Here is a 16,309-nt window from a genome sequence, read left to right as displayed (position 1 = left end):
TGCGTGTCTGCTGTATGCTGCGTGTCTGCTGTATGCTGCGTGTCTGCTGTATGCTGCGTGTCTGCTGTATGCTGCGTGTCTGCTGTATGCTGCGTGTCTGCTGTATGCTGAGTGTCTGCTGTACGCTGCGTGTCTGCTGTACGCTGCGTGTCTGCTGTACGCTGCGTGTCTGCTGTACGCTGCGTGTCTGCTGTACGCTGCGTGTCTGCTGTACGCTGCGTGTCCGCTGTACGCTGCGTGTCCGCTGTACGCTGCGTGTCCGCTGTACGCTGCGTGTCCGCTGTACGCTGCGTGTCTGCTGTACGCTGCGTGTCTGCTGTACGCTGCGTGTCTGCTGTACGCTGCGTGTCTGCTGTACGCTGCGTGTCTGCTGTACGCTGCGTGTCTGCTGTACGCTGCGTGTCCGCTGTACGCTGCGTGTCCGCTGTACGCTGCGTGTACGCTGCGTGTCTGCTGTACGCTGCGTGTCTGCTGTACGCTGCGTGTCTGCTGTACGCTGCGTGTCTGCTGTACGCTGCGTGTCTGCTGTACGCTGCGTGTCTGCTGTACGCTGCGTGTCTGCTGTACGCTGCGTGTCTGCTGTACGCTGCGTGTCTGCTGTACGCTGCGTGTCTGCTGTACGCTGCGTGTCTGCTGTACGCTGCGTGTCCGCTGTACGCTGCGTGTCTGCTGTACGCTGCGTGTCTGCTGTCTGCTGACACCGAGCTGCCATTCAACTCAGTTGCAATCTTTTCTGTTCTGTTCTGTATGTGCAACCACGGCTTGATTCTGTTGTTTCTCTCAGATGAGATTCGGCTCATGTTAGGTGGCCTGCACACAGAATTCCTAAAACTGACCTGCAGGAAGATATAAAGGATCTAACAGAGGATATAAAATCTTATCTTCATCTTGTATTTCAATTATTTCTATCCTTCCCCTAATTATCGGAACCACCGTGAAGTTTGTACACCTCAGCTGCCCATACAGGAATCCGGATCCCTTCCAGATGCTTTGTTTCCTCTTTTTTCCTGTTTTTCTATCTCTGTTCTGTCCTGGGGTCCGCTGCATTTTTATTTGCATTCCGGTGCACTTTTGATGTGTTTTCCTGCATTCCAGTACAGTCCAGTGCAGGAAAAATGCTGCGTGTTCTATTTTTTTTTTTTTCATGGACCTGCCTGCATTGGTGTGAAGGATGCCATTGGAAACCATAGAACCTTCTATCAATGCGTTTCTGATGCAAAAAAAAGGAAACCACACTGGACTGCGGTGTGACCTGACAGTCAGGGGGCGGGGTCTCAAAACTTCAGTATGAGGTCACAGTGTATATTGTACAGAGATTTGTGGGACAAAAATTTATCTGTTTTATAAATGAACAAATCAAATGTAAATGAGTGTAAGCGGCTTAGATGGAGATTGTTCCTTTTTTTTTGTAATCAGAATAATATTTACAGAAAATGTAAGAAAAAGCAAACCAAGACATTCTAAATAAACTTCTGTCCATCAGAGCCTCCCCTTATATCACAGCCTCCCCTTATATCAGAGCCTCCCCTTATATCAGAGCCTCCCCTTATATCAGAGCCTCCCCTTATATCAGCGCCTCCCCTTATATCAACGCCTCCCCTTATATCAGAGCCTCCCCTTATAATAGAGCCTCCCCTTATATCAGCGCCTCCCCTTATATCAGCGCCTCCCCTTACATCACAGCCTCCCCTTACATCACAGCCTCCCCTTACATCAGATGCTCCCCTTATATCAGATCCTCCCCTTATATCAGCGCCTCCCCTTATATCAGATCCTCCCCTTATATCAGATCCTCCCCTTATATCAGATCCTCCCCTTATATCAGATCCTCCCCTTATATCAGAGCCTCCCCTTATATCAGCGCCTCCCCTTATATCAGCGCCTCCCCTTATATCAGCGCCTCCCCTTATATCAGCGCCTCCCCTTATATCAGCGCCTCCCCTTATATCAGCGCCTCCCCTTATATCAGCGCCTCCCCTTATATCAGCGCTTCCCCTTATATCAGAGCCTCCCCTATACATCACAGCCTCCCCTTATATCAGAGCCTCCCCTTACATCAGAGCCTCCCCTTACATCAGAGCCTCCCCTTATATCAGAGCTTCCCCTTACATCAGAGCCTCCCCTTACATCAGAGCTTCCCCTTACATCAGAGCCTCCCCTATACATCACAGCCTCCCCTATACATCACAGCCTCCCCTATACATCACAGCCTCCCCTATACATCACAGCCTCCCCTATACATCAGAGCCTCCCCTTACATCAGAGCCTCCCCTTACATCAGAGCCTCCCCTATACATCAAAGCCTCCCCTATACATCAAAGCCTCCCCTATACATCACAGCCTCCCCTATACATCACAGCCTCCCCTATACATCACAGCCTCCCCTTACATCACAGCCTCCCCTTACATCACAGCCTCCCCTATACATATGGGACCTCATCAGAGTCTCCATTGCAGTAGAGCCCACTTACATCAGGGACCCTATGACAGTTCCCCTTATGTTAAATTCCTGTTTACATCAGTCCCCCTTACATCACAGTCTCCATCAGACTCTCCAATTACATCAGAAACCATCTTACATCAGGGACCCCCATCACAGTCCCCCCTACATCACAGTCCCCCTTAGATCACAGCCCCCCCCGTACATCACAGTCCCCCTTACCATGCAAGCATGTGACCTGCTGCCAGCTTCTTATAGTGTCTGTACAACAGAGCTCAAACTGGGAGAGAAGCAGCAGAAGGAGCCAATTAATGGTATTGCAGTGCTTATGTGCCATGAAGGAACACGCTGTGACTAAGAAATGAGCTCATCATTCTGCTGCTTCTCCTTTCACTGTCCAATCACAGGTTTGGGGAGGGACAAGACCTGTAACTGTTCACAGAGGAAACGTCAGGTCTCCTGACCTGCAAGACCAGGACTGTGCTGTGTGACAGAGCTGTGTAATTCTCAGGACTGGATGGACAGAAATACACATCCTTTGGTAGGTAAAGCATCTCCAATATGTGTATTCCATCTGTGTATGTAGCACAGCTTAAATGTCACACAATGCTCAGGTCTGCTGGGCAAGCGGGAGCGCGGATCCGTATAAGAAGGAGCGGCATTCCTCCATTTATAAACAGGCGGATATGAGCAGTGAAGGTCACTGAACCGGAGATCCAGCTGGAAAATAGGTCATGTTGAAGGATCCATCACTTGTGTGCCCCGCAGTAACACAGCGAGAACTCGAGCATGAAGATTGCCATCCAGCCAAACCTTCTCCGACCCCCCCCCCCATATTATCAGGGGGGGGGGGGGAATTCTAAAGGCGGCTATTTGCATTCTCTGCATTTCTTTTTTTTTTTTTAATTCCCCATTGACTTGGTGAAATTAAGCGTAAAGGAAAAAAAAAAAAAAACTTAACACAAGCGGTGATGACAATAAAGAAATCTAAATATTGGATAAAAAAAAATAAAAAATCCTTGAATTGGTTCTATGTCTGCAATCATGAGAACAGTGCATCCTTTTTCATTTTTAAACCATTCCTAATATAATATTTATAATACAGTATAATAATATACTATATTAAAATCATATTTACTATAATATTTGAAATACTTATTAAAATTATATTTAATATATTTATAATATAATATTCAATAAAAGTATATTTAATATATGTATAATATAACATTTACTAAAAGTGTATTTATTATAATGCTTAATAAAAGTATATTTTAATATAATATTTAATAAAAATATATTTATTATAATATTTAATAAAATGTTATGTAACATATTGTTCAGAAATTACTGTTTGGGTGCAGACAAAAAAGTTGGTATGTAGCTGGTAGTAAAACACCTAAATAGCGATTTATTTACTGTATTTTTTTTTTCCAACAAAAGTGTGTACCCTTTAAGTGCCTATCATGTAGCAAAGGGGGCTGGCAGCTTTTTCATGGTGTAGAGCGGGGGTCTCCAAACTTTCTCAACAAAGGGCCAGAGGTGACCCATCATTGGTGTCAGTGAGAATAGTGTCCCATCATTGGTGTCAGTAGGAGGAATAGTGTCCCATCATTGGTGTCAGTGGGAGGAATAGTGCCCCATCATTGGTGTCAGTGGGAGGAATAGTATCCCATCATTGGTGTCAGTGAGAGGAATAGTTCCCCATCATTGGTGTCAGTGGGAGGAATAGTGCCCCATCATTGGTGTCAGTGGGAGGAATAGTGCCCCATCATTGGTGTCAGTGGGAGGAATAGTGCCCCATCATTGGTGTCAGTGGGAGGAATAGTGCCCCATCATTGGTGTCAGTGGGAGGAATAGTGCCCCATCATTGGTGTCAGTGAGAATAGTGTCCCATCATTGGTGTCAGTAGGAGAAATAGTATCCCATCATTGGTGTCAGTGAGAATAGTGCCCCAACATTGGTGTCAGTGGGAGGAATAGTGCCCCATCATTGGTGTCAGTGGGAGGAATAGTGCCCCATCATTGGTGTCAGTGGGAGGAATAGTGTCCATCTTTGGTGTCAGTGGGAGGAATAGTATCCCATCATTGGAGTCAGTGGGAGGAATAGTGTCCCATCATTGGTGTCAGTGGGAGGAATAGTGTCCCATCATTGGTGTCAGTGGGAGGAATAGTGCCTCATCATTGGTGTCAGTGGGAGGAATAGTGCCCCATCATTGGTGTCAGTGTCCCATCATTTGTGTAAGTGGGAGGAATAGTATTCCCTTGTTGGGGTAAATGGGGGGAATAGTATTCCATTGTTGGTGTCATTGAAGAGGAATAGTGCCCCATCATTGGTGTCAGTGCCCCATCATTGGTGTAAGTTGGAGAAATAGTATTCCATTTTTGGGGTAAGTGGGGGAGAATAGTGCCCCAGGGGTCGGATAAAAGTAAGTAAAGGGCAACATTCAGCTCCTGGGCCGCAGTTTGGAGACCATTGGTGTAGGATGACCCCAGAATCCAATATGTTAGCATTTTTTTGGTGTCACAGAGTGCAGTGTAGAGGAGGATTAGATGGGATATCACGGTAACGCTCTCTCTCTATAGCACTGTTCTCAGTCCTCAGCCGGATGTAATGTGATTGCAGTCAGTTCTCCGTCTTCTCTCTGGTTATGTGACTTCTAATCCTCCCAACGAAAGGGGCAGAGACTGAAACCAAAGACACGCCCTGAGTGTCCTCTCTGCCCGGCGCACTTCTAACCGTTTCCCTTTGTATCTTTCTAGGTTGAAGATTGTCAAAATTTCTTTTAAGTGCAAACAATTTTTCATTCAGCTGAGGAAAGAACTGGTGAGTAGCGGTGAGGATTTGTGATGTTGAGCAGTACGGCGAGTCGCAGTCCAGAATTGTATTCAGTACCTAGGCGCTGTCCTCAGCCGTGCCCATGTGGGATTTATACTAAAACAGCACGCACATCTGTCATCTCTGCCAGGGGTCCTACAGTGCACCCCCTCTGCTATTTAGGCTGTTTATAGGATTTATACATATAGTTGCCCTTGGAATACATCAGTGGTAGTCTTGTCCCCTTCTCCATCTCCTTGCTGTATAATTGTGATGATTGCTAAGGGGATTGTTCACCCCGTTGTATTTCAAGTGCCACTAGTATAAATCCTATAAACAGCCTTATAAGCAGAAGGGGTGCACTGTAGGACCACTGGCAGGGTAGACAGATGGGCTGCTGTAATATTAAGCCTCTATGCAGTGGAAGCTTTGTGCACCAATTTTTAAAGAGCCGGTGGCATCTACGGCCGTATTTCTAACACCATTATACAGCAAGGAGATGGAAAAGGCTACTAAAGGTGTTTTCCAAGGGTAACTACTAATATAAATCCTTTAACCACTTTACCACCGGAGGATTTTGCTGTCTTACGTCCAGGCCACTTTTTGCGATTGGCGCTGTGCGACTTTAACTGACAATTGCGCGGTCGTGCGACGCCGTACCCAAACGAAATTTACGTCCTTTTTTTCCTTTATTTGATCACCTGTGCGATTTTTACTTTTTGCGCTATAAACAAAAAAAGAGCGTACATTTTGAAAAAATAATATTTTTCACATTTTTTTTATATGAAATTCCCCCCCCCCCCCCCCCCCAAATTTTTTTTTTTTTTAATTTTTGGCCAATTTGTTTTCTGCTACCCATGTTTGGTAAAAAAAAAATCACAATAAGCGTATTTTGATTGGTTTGCGCAAAAGTTATTGCGTTTACTAACTAAGGGAAAGATTTCTGTAATTTTTGGTGTTTTTTTTTTTTAATGAGTAATGGCGGCGATCTGCGATTTTTTTTTTTTTTTTTTTTGCGGGACTGCGACATTGCGGCGGACAGATCGGACCCTTGACTGACATTTTTGACACTTTTGGGGGTACCAGTGACATTACTACAGTAATCAGTGCTATACATATGCACTGTTACTGTAAAAATGACACTGGCAGGGAAGGGGTTAATTTTATTGGAGAGGGAGGGGTTAATGTATGCCTGGTGTGGGGGGGGAGGTGACTGAGTGACACAAGGACAGATCGCAGGTTCAGCTATGCTGAACCCTGCAATCTGTCACTTAGGAGATCCGCCCGCTTTGTTTACACAAACGGGCGGATCTCCAAACTCGATTCCCCGACGATCGGGGAAGAGCAGCAGCGATCGCCGCCGCTCCTCCCCTGGCCCGACTGTGAATGAATACAGCGGGAACGAGCCTCCGGCGGCGTGCGTGTGCCGCCCACAAGGGGAGGAGTCCAGCGACGTAGGTTTACGTCACTGGACGATAATTTCCACTTTGCCGCAGTAGAGCTCGAGTGAGCGGTCGGCAAGTGGTTAAAGAGCTGGTGGCATCTACGGCCATATTTCTGACACTTCTGACAGGCACACAATGCCAATGGAATGGGCAGACCGCTATGCTTGACAAAGGGGGCAGAGCCCCAGAAACACGTAGTGGTCTACCCATTCCTTTGAACTTGTGTGCCTGTCAGAAGTGCCAGTGGTCCTACAGTGCACCCCTTCTGCTCTTCAGGCTGTTTAACTACTTGAAGTCCGCGCTATAGCCGAATGACGGCTACAGCGCGGACTTGAATTGCCGGGAGGGCGTACATTGACATCCTCTCGGCAACGAGCAGCCTGCACGCTCCCTGCAGAGCGTGCCCGGATTGCCCTGTGATCGTCGAGTCCATGAGACTTGCCTGATCACAGATCGGGGGCAATCCCGCCCCCTTACCACATGATCAGCTGTCAGCCACATGACAGCTGATCATGTAAAGTAAACCGCAGCCGACGATCAGCTGTTTTTCTGTTTTTTTCTCCTCACACTGTCAGCGTGAGGAGAAAAAAAACAACATCCCTGGCTACTGTCAGAGGGACATCGGTCCCGAAGAGGAGAGGGAATATTTGTGCCCCCAGTACCCACCAGCGCTACCCACCAGTGCCACCTACCATTGCCCACCAGCGCCATCTGCCATTGCCCACTAGTGCCACCTATCAGTGCCCCATCGTGTCCCCTACCAGTGCCTATTAGTGCCCATCAGTGCCGCCTTATCAGTGCAGCTCATCAGTGCTGCCTCATCAGCGCACATCAATGATGGAGAAAAATTACCTGTTTGCAAAATTTTATAACAAACTATAAAAAAAAATATTTTTTCAAAATTTTCGGTCTTTTTTTTGTTCAGCCAAAAATAAAAACCCCAATAGTGATTAAATGCCACCAAAAGAAAGCTCAATTTGTTTGAAAAAAAATGATGAAAATGTCATTTGGGTACAGCATTGCATGACCACACAATTGTCATTCAAAGTGCGACAGCGCTGAAAGCTGAAAAATGGCCTGGGCAGGAAGGGGGTTTATGTGCCCAGTAGGCAAGTGGTTATAGGATTTATACTAGTTACCCTTGGAATACACTTTTGGTAGCTTTTTCCATCTCCTTGCTGTATAACTCTGCTGATTGCTAAGGAGACTTTTTACCCTGTTGCTGCCCATGTAACACATATGTGCGGCTGCAAATGAGTGGGATGTAACACACACACGCCGCACACATGCTTCACTGGACAGCCGATGTTTCTGTGCCGAGAGAGCGCTCACTGCACAGAAACCAAGTGGTCAAAGACAGGTCTCGGTCATTACTAATAATCGGTAGCCGGCGGGACCAGCGTCCAATCATGACTACTGTGACAGCCAATCACAGTGGTCACATGATTGCTGATTCTTCCCGCGCCCCCTCCAGGTGTTAAGAACTTTTTTGCTGGGGTGGGCAGGAAGGGGGGTTAAAAAGATTACCCAGAACACATGTGCATCAGAGCTGCAGGCTCACTTTATTGCAGTTAATGCTTCTCTTCCCTTCTCTCCTCCTCTGCTTTGTTTACCACCACGAGCAAAGAGAAGCATCCAGTACTTCTTAATATTGCGACCGTGTGACTTCATCCCTTGTGACACGTGTCAGTGCTTGATGATTGGTTGCACTGTCACCTGGGGACTGGTAGAGCAATGTCTGCACTGAGCTTCTAGCTATGAACAGGTGGGAGAGAGATGATGAGATGAGTATATACTGCTGTGGGGGCAACTTTACCCACTTGTTAAACCAATTTTGACATTTCTCACATATATGTTGAAATCTGCATTTTCTTTTTGCTAAAAAAAAATTACTTAGAATGCTCAAACCTTATATATTTTCTGGAACTAGAGCCCCTGGAAAATAAAATGGTGGTGGTTGCAATTTTTTTAGGTTACGCAATATTTGCACAGTCCTTTATCAAATGCAAATTTTCAGGAAAAAATACACTTAACCTCTTCCTGTCCGCGCTATAGTCGAAAAGACGGCTAAAGAGCGGACCTTTATTGCCGGGAGGGCGTCCATGTACGTCCTCCCGTGCATGAGCGCAGCTCGCTCTGTGATCAGCGAGTCCATGAGACTTAACTGATCACAGGCCCCTTACCACGTGATCAGCTGTCAGCCAATGACAGCTGATCACGCGATGTAAACAGCAGCCAGCGATCACCTTTTCTTTTTTTTTTTTTTCCTCTTCACGCTGTCAGTGCGAGGAGAAAAAAAATCTGATCGCCGCTGCTGTCAGAGGGACATCGGTCCCGGAGAGGAGAGGAACATCTGTGCCTACCAGTGCCACCTACCAGTGCCCCATCATCAGTGCTGCCCATCAGTGCCACCTATTAGTGCAAATCAGTGCCCATGAGTACCACCTATCACTGCCACCTATTAGTGCCCTTCAATGCCACCTACCAGTGCCGCCCATCGGTGCCACCCATAAGTGCCACCTATCAGTGCCCTCCAGTGGCACCTTATCAGTGCCCATCAGTGCAGCCTATTAGTGCCTATCAGGGCCCATCAATGCAGCATATCAGTGCCACCTCATCAGCGCACATCAATGAAGGAGAAAAATTACCTGTTTGCAAATATTTAGAATGAACTATAAAAAGTTTTTTTTTTTTTTTGTTTTTTTTTTTTTATATTTGGACTTTTTTTGTTCAGCAAAAAATAAAAACCCCAGTAGTGATTAAATACCACCAAAAGAAAGCTCTATTTGTTAAAAAAATATCTAAAAATTTCATTTGGGTACAGTGTTGCATGACCACGCAATTGTCAAAGTGAGACAGCTCTGAAACTGAGAATTGACCTGGGCAGGAAGGGGGTGGGAGTGCCCGGTAGGAAAGTGGTTAAATGATTTTCATTGCACACAAACACAATGCAATACCCAATTTTTGGGGGAAATATAAAAGATGATGTTGCGCCGGGTAAATAGATACCAAACCATAACTAGAATTAAAATTTTGGATGTCAGCGATTTGTATTACAGGCACCGTCAATTTAAGCAGCACTTGTACAATCACATCAGTCCCTGCCCTCAAGGAGCTTACAATCTAAGGTCACTAACTCACATTCATACATACACATACTAGGGCCATATAGACAGGAGCCAATTAAGTCATTTCTTTGGAGCGTGGGAGGAAAGGGGAGTATCCAGAGAAAACCCTCGCAGGCACAGGGAGAACATGCAAACTCCAAGCAGATAGTGCCATGGTTGGGAATCGAACAGATGACCCCAGTGCTGCTAGGCAGAAGGACTAATCACTTAGCTACTGTGCTGCCTAAGCTAGAATGATGTCTGAGACCCCTCCAGGATTGGGCACGTGCACAGATGTGCCACAGGGCCACAAACTATGGTACCTAAAAATCTCCATAGGCGACACTTTTAAAGCCTTTACAGGTTACTAGCTTAGAGGTAAACCTAAGCTCTGGTGCTAGAGTTATTGCATTCACTTTGATGTTCGCGGCAATATCTCACACCTGTGGGTGCAGTCACTGTTTACATGTACACGCTCGACCTATGTGCACGTTTGCTCTTGTGCATGGGGAATGGGGGTGCTTTATAGAAGAAAATTAGATCTGCGTAAAATAATACCTAAAATGCACAGCAGCTGGACACTCAGGGTCAAATTATCAAATCCCACGAAGAGTCGAGAATAAATTCAGTTCAGCACCCAACAAATATCATTCTTGGGTGATCAAGTGCCAGAGATCCTCCACCATAAATGCAAGCCTCTCACCTCCAGGGGCGACCCCTGAGTAAACAAATGGGTCCAAAAACGCTTGTCGCCTTTAAGGCCGCAGAGAAATACTGTGGCAGGCTGGCCCTCTTGCGCAAACCGCCGTAGGTTTACGTCAAGAATAAATTCAGTGCAGCGCTCAACAAATAAAATTACTGAACCATATTAATAAATGATAAAAAGTCCCATGCAGTGACATATGTGCTCCAAATAAATATCGTTCTTGGGTGATCAAGTGCCAGAGATCCTCCACCATTAATGCAAGCCTCTCACCTCCAGGGGCGACCCCTGAGTAAACAAATGGGTCCAAAAACGCTTGTCGCCTTTAAGGCAGAAGGAAATCACCAGCAGAGATCCCCAATCCAGCCAGGCTTATCCAAAACAGGAACAAATGAGTGATGCTGACAGGTGAAACAATCCAATGGATCCCAAGCATATATCATATAAAACAAAACAGATATATAGTGCTCTCTGTTTAAAATAAACTGCTTTATTGAAGTAAAAAAAGGCTTCCATATGTAGCACTGTAGCCCAGTGTCAGACGATGCAGGCTTGTAGCGTGTGTACATGTAATAAGGAAGGACGGCCGTGGGTGACTTCAGATGCTCCCTCCTCCTTCATACGCGTTTCGTCCTGAAAAATTCTGCTTTCTCTGTGCTGCAGATAAAGTGTCATCTTTGCGTTTACCCTTTTCTTTTTAAAAAAGGTTCTTTTTTTTTTTTCCATAGTCACAAAAATAACAAAAGAAAAGACAAGGGTGAAAACAATAACGTATGAAATGAAAAATTTGTCTTGCAATTTTATCCAGTGTTGAATGCGAAACTCGTGCGAGAATGCCTATGCCATAAACCTCAGTATTCTTGGGAAAAGTACTATTAGAGTCGGTTATATGGCATGAGGTGGAGAATGTCGCCCCCTGTCCCCCGACACCCCACTTGGGAGCGTTTACCCTTGTTTTTATCTTGCGTTTTTTTTTTTTTAATTCTTTTTATTTCAATATGTGCATAAAAACAAACATTCCAAACGTCCTTTCAACAAAAGGACAAAACAATATTAAATAATAAAAAAATTATACAATATCCAAATAATTATCTGTATTCATAATCTCTTTATGCTAATGTATATCCATTTAACTTAATTGATCGCCGTTGTCCTGTTGTGCCCCAACCCCTTGCTCCATTGCATTCATAGATTTGTTACCTCATCATACTATGTGCATCCCTCTATATCCTCTTGGTTATCTCCTTATATTCAACCATTGGTTAATGTTGATTGACACCAATTATCCAAAATTTTATAATATTCTGAGGTTCTTCTGCCAGGCAAGTTCAGGCTGGTTTCCACCCAGTAGGTGGGGTGCTTTTTTTTTTTTTTATTCAACTTTATTGCTATCACAAGAGATGAATTACATTCCTTGTTATAGCTTGGTAAGTGACAGGTACTCTGTATAGAGATCTATAAGACCCCCCCCCCCCCTGCCCTCCAAGGGCAAATCGGTTTGATCGGCTGCCTCCCTGGCTGGTAACGGCCAGTGAACAAAGAACCGAAACTGGAAATGATGCTTCAGTTTCATTCGTCACTCAAGGAAGGGAAGGAATGAATGTTTCTCCTTTGTGCACAGCTTACAGCTGTCCTGTGCCCCCCATAGGGAAATGGGGCACCCCCCCCCCTCTCCCTCCGCCCTGCCTTCCGAGCACTGTAAAAGCGATTGGACATCTGTATACTTTTACCTGAAAGTCGATTGTAGCCTGAAAAATTTGATACCAGGATCAGGGCTGCAGCCCCTGGTATAACAGCTTCTCGTCCATACAATTTTACATCCGCCAGATCATTTATTTACATCTGCAGGACAGGAAGTTGTTAAGGTTTATCCAAACCAAAGAGCAAAAATGTCATATATTCTAGTGATCGACCGATATTGGTTTTTCATTGCCAATACCGATTTAGGCCAATTCATATCGGTATCCGCCGATATGGGCCAATATTTTTGTACATTTAAATTTTTTTTTTTTTTTTATCACTTGACAGGTACTGTTGTGGAGGAATCTGGGGGTCTAAAAGACTCCAAACCCCTCCTCTGCACTTAAAAGCATTCAAAACGCCAAGTTTTGAATGCTGTCATTTTTTTTTAATCTGGCGCCGAGTACCCAGAAGTGATGTCATGACATCACTTCCTGGTTTTTACATGGAGACCCAATCAGAGTCGAATGTGGCTTTGATCGGGTCTTCGGTGGCCGTGCAGGCTGGTGGCCCAGGTCTCCTGGTGGGAGGGGCGAGCCGCGGAAGGCGGCAGGAGGGGAGGGGTTGGACGTCCCCTCCCGCTCCTTGTAATGACAGCCGAGCGGCTTCTCAGCCACATCAGTTGTCATTACAAGACAGCCGACCGTCGGCTATGGACGCCGGTACCGGGGTGATGCCTCTAGCTGCAGGCATCACTCTGGTACAGCACTTTCCCAAAATATCGGTAACCTCCGGGGCCGATTCCGATATATCGAGGGAAGTGCAGATCGGCCCTCGATATATCGGCTTTGCCGATAATCGGTCGATCCCTAATATATTGCAGCTTACCTGTTATTAGACTTGGTGGCTGCATTCGTTTTTTTTTTTCGTGGAACATTCTCTGCAAGTGTAGAAAAAAGCCCTGTTGATCTTTAAATGAAATCCTGTCTTTGTAGCCCCCCTGTACACTGAACTGAAATATCAGCCTTTCCATTCTAGTGCCGTCGCCACCCCCCTTACATTGTAATAATCTCCGCCGTTTCTGATTAGAGTTTTCATTTGTTGTCTTCCTTCAGAATGAATATCGGGAGACAGTGCTGGGATTTAACATGGTGAATTATCGCGCCTGTAAGAACGTGTGGAAAACGTGTGTGGAGCATCATACCTTCTTCCGGTTGGACTCACCGCTACCGCCGCACAAGAACTTCTTCGCTCATTACTTCACTTTGGGCTCCCGGTTCCGGTACTGGTGAGTATTACACAGAACTTCATGGTGAGACATGACACTGACTTGGCAAATAAGGAACCTGTATTGTGTAAGACCGTGATTGTCAACTGACCCTGACATCACCAAAAGGCCGCACATAATGTTTAATATACACGATATCACCAAAAGTATTGGGACGCCTGCCTTTACACGCACATGAACATTAACCGCTTGCCGACCGCCTGCGCAAATCACCGTCCCTGTACGGCCATCCGCTGGAGCGATCCTGGGGCAGGCGCCCCCCCCCCCCCCATTTGCCAGCGGAGAAGCTGATTCACGGGGCCCGCGGCCGCGATTGCCGCCGGGCACCCGTGATCGCTCCCCGTGAAGAGAGACGGGCGGACTGCTGTTGTAAACACAGCAGGCCGTTGTTCTCTCAGGAGTCAATACAGAGCGTCTGTGATCCTCCTATTTAGGTCTTAAGTCTCTGTGTAGATTCCACAAGCCCGTCCCCCTCACTGTTAGAAAACACCCCCTAGGCTCACATTTAACCCTGTGATTGCCCCTGGGTTAACCCCTTCCCTGCCAGTGTCATTATTACAGTAACAGTGCATATTTGTAGCACTGATTACTGTAGTAATGTCACCGGTCCCCCCAAAAGTGTCAAAAATGTCAGTTAGGGGTCCGATCTGTCCGCCGCAATGTCGCAGTCCCGCTAAAAATCGCAGATCGCCGCCATTACTAGTAAAAAAATAAAAATGACATAAATCTTTCCCCCTAGTTTGTGGACGCAATAACTTTTGCGCAAACCAATTAAAATACGCTTATTGTGATTTTTTTTTTTTACCAGAAATATGTAGCAGAGTACAAATTGGCCTAAAATGATGAAAAAATTAGATTTTTACATTTTTTTGTATTGGAAATGTTATATAGCAGAAAGTAAAAAATATTGTTGTTTTTTTCCCCAAATTGTCGCTCTTTTTTTGTTTATAGCGCAAAAAATAAAAATGACACAGGTAATCAAATACCACCAAAAGAAAGCTGTGTTTGTGGGGAAAAAAGGACTTCAATTTTATTTGGGTACAGCGTCGCACGACCGCGCAATTGTCCGTTAAAGTAACGCAGTGCCGAATCACAAAAAATCGCCTGTTCATTAAGGGGAAAAATCTTCTGGTCCATAAGTGGTTAATGGCATCCCAGTCTTAGTCTGTAGGGTTCAATATTGAGTTGGCCCACCCTTTGCAGCTATAACAGCTTCAACTCTTCTGGGAAGGCTGTCCACAAGGTTTAGGAGTGTGTCTATGGGAATGTTTGACCATTCTTCCAGAAGGGTATTTGTGAGGTCAGGCACTGATGTTGGACGAGAAGGCCTGGCTCACAGTCTCTGGTCTAATTCATCTCAAATCGGGTTGAGGTCAGGACTCTGTGCAGGCCAGTCAAGTTCCTCCACCCCAAACTCAGTCATCCAGGTCTTTATGGACCTTGCTTTCTGCACTGGTCCAAATCATTTGGTGGAAGGGGGATTATGGTGTGGGGTTGTATTTCAGGGGTTGGGTTTGGCCCCTTAGTTCCAGTGAACGGAACTCTTAAGGCGTCGGCATACCAAGACATTTTGGACAATTTCGTGCTCCCAACTTTGTTGGAACAGTTTGGGGATGGCCCCTTCCTGTTCCAACATGACTGTGCGCAAAAACAAGATCTCTGGCAGCCGGCAACAATAGACTTCTCCTGAACAGTAGATCATTCCCAGTAATAGTTGACCACTAGCAACAGAAGACCCCCTCCAGCAACAATAGACCTCTCTCAACAATAAATCCCCCAGCAACAGTAGATCCCCTAGCAGCCAGCAACAATAAATCCCTCTTGAACAGTAGATCACTCCCAGCAACAGTTGACCACTAGCAACAGAAGACCTCCTCCAGCAACAACAGACCTCTCCCCCAGTAACAGTAGATCCCCCAAAGGCCAGCATTATTAGACCATCCAGCAGCCAGCAACAATAGACTCCTCCCTCATCAGTAGATTCCTCCCAGCAACAACTGACCCACTAGCAACATCTTGATTGGGGGTCTTATGTTGCTAGTGGGTCAATTGTTGCTGGGGGGGCAGCAACAATAGACCCCGACTCTGTCACTTCTCACAGATCTGCTTCCCGGCTTGTCTCATGCAATTCTCTCCTTCATTCAGAACGGTGTCCTGTACTTCTCTGCTACTTGACAGGCTCAAGTGTCCTGGCAGGCCGCCCTGCTTCTAAAATGGTCTCCGCCGCCCCTTTGGCTCCTTGAACTGCTCACATCTGTCCTGACTGTTCCTTGTCTTAGTCACTGGAGGGGACGGTTCCAGAATCCTCCCCACTCCTATTCTGCATTACTTCTGCTCTACTTGGGACCATAGGCTTCCCCCTGGCCTGACCTTTGTAGTGACGTCCTAATATAATCTTAAAGAGCCTTTTCATCAATCCCCCCCCCCCCCCCAAAAATGAAAAGTTTGCAGCTACAAATGTTAATGCTTTAATAAAAGGACCAGTGGCGGCTGGTGCTCAAAATTTTTGGGGGGGCGCAAAAAGAAAAATGTAATAGGTATTGCTTCGCGTCAAAAAACGCAGTAAAAAATTGCGTGACTTTGAAGTCATGGTACAGGCATGGCATAGGTGATGGTACAGGAGATGGTATAGGCATGGCACAGATATGGTATAAGCATGTCACAGGTCATGGTACAGGAGATGGTACATGCCCCCTTTCAATGCAGAGACCAGCGTACATGCCCCCTTTCAATGCAGAGACCAGCGTGCGTGCCCCCTTCAATGCAATGAACACTGTGCTATGCCCCCTTCAATGCAATAAACACTGTGCTGTGCCCCCACAATGCAGA

The 16,309-nt window shown here is 46.0% G+C and overlaps 1 protein-coding gene across 2 annotated transcripts in view; it reads left to right on the top strand.

Annotated features, from left to right (window-relative positions):
* PTPN4 (protein tyrosine phosphatase non-receptor type 4) overlaps nt 1-16,309 on the top strand; it is a 215,690-nt gene that overhangs the window by 93,597 nt on the left and 105,784 nt on the right. For both annotated transcript variants that reach the window (XM_082261048.1, XM_082261049.1), the window contains exons 11-12: nt 5,203-5,266; nt 13,308-13,480. In XM_082261048.1, the coding sequence (XP_082117174.1) occupies nt 5,203-5,266; nt 13,308-13,480 (237 nt within the window). The remainder of the gene's footprint in view (nt 1-5,202; nt 5,267-13,307; nt 13,481-16,309) is intronic.

Source organism: Pelophylax lessonae (assembly GCF_965119305.1).
Source record: "Pelophylax lessonae genome assembly, chromosome: 6".
Lineage (NCBI taxonomy): Eukaryota > Metazoa > Chordata > Amphibia > Anura > Ranidae > Pelophylax > Pelophylax lessonae.
This window is presented reverse-complemented; position numbering and strand designations above follow the sequence as displayed.